This window comes from Scylla paramamosain, chromosome 41 (assembly GCF_035594125.1).
Source record: "Scylla paramamosain isolate STU-SP2022 chromosome 41, ASM3559412v1, whole genome shotgun sequence".
Classification (NCBI taxonomy): Eukaryota; Metazoa; Arthropoda; class Malacostraca; order Decapoda; family Portunidae; genus Scylla; species Scylla paramamosain.
Window position 1 is genome coordinate 12,231,967 of NC_087191.1, and position 2,500 is coordinate 12,234,466.

Genomic DNA, 2,500 nt, shown 5'->3' on the forward strand with positions numbered 1-2,500 from the left:
CAAGAGTGCCACCATTCAGGCCGGGGGGGGGACGGGCGGGGGGGCGAGGGTGTCAAGTGGGGAGGAACAATACGAGAAGGGAACGTTTTAAGGTCATGAACCAAATCGTGCGTCATTGATTTTATGACTGAGTGGGTGGAGGGAGGCAGCGAGGGGGGTGGGGGATGGGGCGTGGGGTGGCGGAAGGGCGTGTAGGGTGTGGAGGTGTCGGCGCGGGTGCCTGGCGGCGTGAGTGGCGGGTGAGGAAGCTAAAAGGGAAATGAGAGGCGTGTGAGAGGTGGAAGAGTGACGGGTGACTGACGGGTGAGTGGCGGGTGTCGGGTGAGTGGTGCGTGTGTGCGTGCGTGCGGGCGGGCGCGGCTCACCTGGTAGTTGCCGTAGCCCAGGTGGTCGCAGGGGCAGCGGCACTCCCGCAGGTGTGACTCTAGCTCTGGCGGCAGCGTGCCCACGGACTCCCTGGAGCCGCGCAGCTCCCGCCACTCCTGGAACTCCCGCAGGTCGCAGTGGCTGGCGTGGTGGCTGCGGCCGCCGCGCGCCTCGTAGCACTCGGGCCGCGCCTCCTGACGCAGTTCCGGCGGCACGTCGCGGTGCACGTCGGGCGGCGGCCGCGCCTCGGCGGGCCGCACTTCGGGGTGGATGTCCGGGGGCGGCCCCAGGTCGGTGCGGGGCGGACGGTCGGCGGAGGAGTAGCAGGCGGGCCGGTACTCACACGCCGCGCCCCCGGACACTCGCTACACGTCCCCCCGGGCACGGGGAGCGGCGCCCCGCGGACACGTAGCCCGCGGGGGCCGAATAGCCGCACTGCTCGCTGGTGTAGGAGGGCGGCGGGTAGTCCCGGGGCGGGGGCGCGTACTCACGGCGCTCGCCCGGATAGGGGGAGCCGCCCCCGGGGCTGAGCCTGAAGTCTGGTAGTTGGGGTGCGTGATGCCATACGGGTGGTGGCCGCTGGTGGGCGGGCCGCCGTACCCGCAGTGCTTGGGCGTGCACTCGGCCCGCGGCACGCCCACCGAGCCGTAGTCCAGGTGGGTCTGGGGCGGGTAGTCGCGGGCGGGCGGGTAGCCGTGCATGTCGACCACGGTCTCGTGCACCTTGGGGCGGGGCGGGGCACGCCCCGTACCGACGCGGATGTCCCCGTTGGCCCACTCCATGAGGGGCGGCAGGACGGGCGGCGGCGTTAGTCTGCCCTCGCCCTGCCCTGCACCCTGCACAGGCTGGCGCCCGCGTCACGCCCTCCCGCGTCCCTCCATGGCGCCCACCTCACATGGCGCCGCGGCCCCGCGCGGCTCACCCTCGCAAGGCGGCTAGGAGCATGTCGTGCAGCGCGGCGCAACCATCAGACGGGACGTGTGTGCACTGGGTGAGCGGCCCGGCGCCTCACGCTCCGCTCTGCTCCTCGCTCCTCCCTCGACTGTCCGCCCGGACCTCGCGGACCCCTGCCGCCGCGCTGCCGGGAGCATGTCCTACGGCACGGAACTAGGGCACAGCGCCCACGGGCCCTGCCCCGCTCCTGCACGGCCCCAGCACACAACCGTGCCTCCATAGGTGATGCCCGTGGCGCCGTGCCCCTCAGCCGCCCCTGGGAGGCTGAGGTAGCCGCGTCTGGCAGCCACAGTCCGGCGGGGAGGGGACGGGGGGCAGAGGGGCGGGTCCTGCGCACTGAGGAGGCCGGCGTGGGGAGGGGGAAGGAAGGCGGGGGTGGGGGATGCCGGAAGGACCTGGCCAGCCACACGCGTCCCCTCATGATTCCTCTCACCCCACCCCCCTCACCCTGCACCCCTCCTGACTGACCTGACCACCCCTGCCACACACACACACACAAAAGGGGAGAAAACAAGGAGAGGGGAGGAGTTTGCGATCTTCTAACCTACTCACCTTAATGCCGCGGTGAAGGGGGAGGGAGGGGGAGGGAGAGGGAGAGGAGGTGGCGAAAGTTAGAAAGAGGGAACATTACCTCCCATCTCCCTGTATTATCTCCTCTCCCTTTGACGACAGAGAGGGAGAGGAAGGGGAGATGGGAGATAAGGGAGGGAGAGAGAGAGAGAGAGAGAGAGAGAGAGAGAGAGAGAGAGAGAGAGAGATTATTCATGAAGCCAAAAGAAGTAATGAGGAAGAAATTTATGGGTACTCTCTCTCTCTCTCTCTCTCTCTCTCTCTCTCTCTCTCTCTCTCTCTCTCTCTCTCTCTCTCTCTCTCTCTCTCTCATTTTATCACCTGACACTAAAAACCGAAGATAAAACAACATGGGTTTTTTTTCCTCTCTCCCTCTCTCTCTCTCTCTCTCTCTCTCTCTCTCTCTCTCTCTCTCTCTCTCTCTCTCTCTCTCTCTCTTTTTTACTTTCACACTCTCTTTAATCTCTCTTTTATATTTATGTCCGCCTCTCCCACGCCTTCGTCAGCAGCCTTGTTATAGATACTAAGAAGAGGAAAAGTTACCGCTCTCTCTCTCTCTCTCTCTCTCTCTCTCTCTCTCTCTCTCTCTCTCTCTCTCTCTCTCGAGTAT

The 2,500-nt window shown here is 65.5% G+C and overlaps 2 protein-coding genes across 2 annotated transcripts in view; both read right to left on the minus strand.

Moving 5' to 3' along the window:
• Nucleotides 1-1,148, minus strand: part of LOC135092973 (uncharacterized) — a 48,717-nt gene extending 47,569 nt beyond the window's left edge. Inside the window, exons 1-3 of the mRNA XM_063991797.1 lie at nucleotides 858-1,148; nucleotides 366-731; nucleotides 129-248 (exon numbers count right to left, since the gene is read on the minus strand). Of these exons, the coding sequence (XP_063847867.1) occupies nucleotides 129-248; nucleotides 366-731; nucleotides 858-1,148 (777 nt within the window). The remainder of the gene's footprint in view (nucleotides 1-128; nucleotides 249-365; nucleotides 732-857) is intronic.
• Nucleotides 1-1,410, minus strand: part of LOC135093028 (dipeptidase 1-like) — a 128,914-nt gene extending 127,504 nt beyond the window's left edge. The window contains exon 1 of the mRNA XM_063991885.1: nucleotides 366-1,410. The gene's annotated coding sequence lies outside the window, so the exon portion shown is untranslated. The remainder of the gene's footprint in view (nucleotides 1-365) is intronic.
• Nucleotides 1,411-2,500: the final 1,090 nt, after the last annotated feature.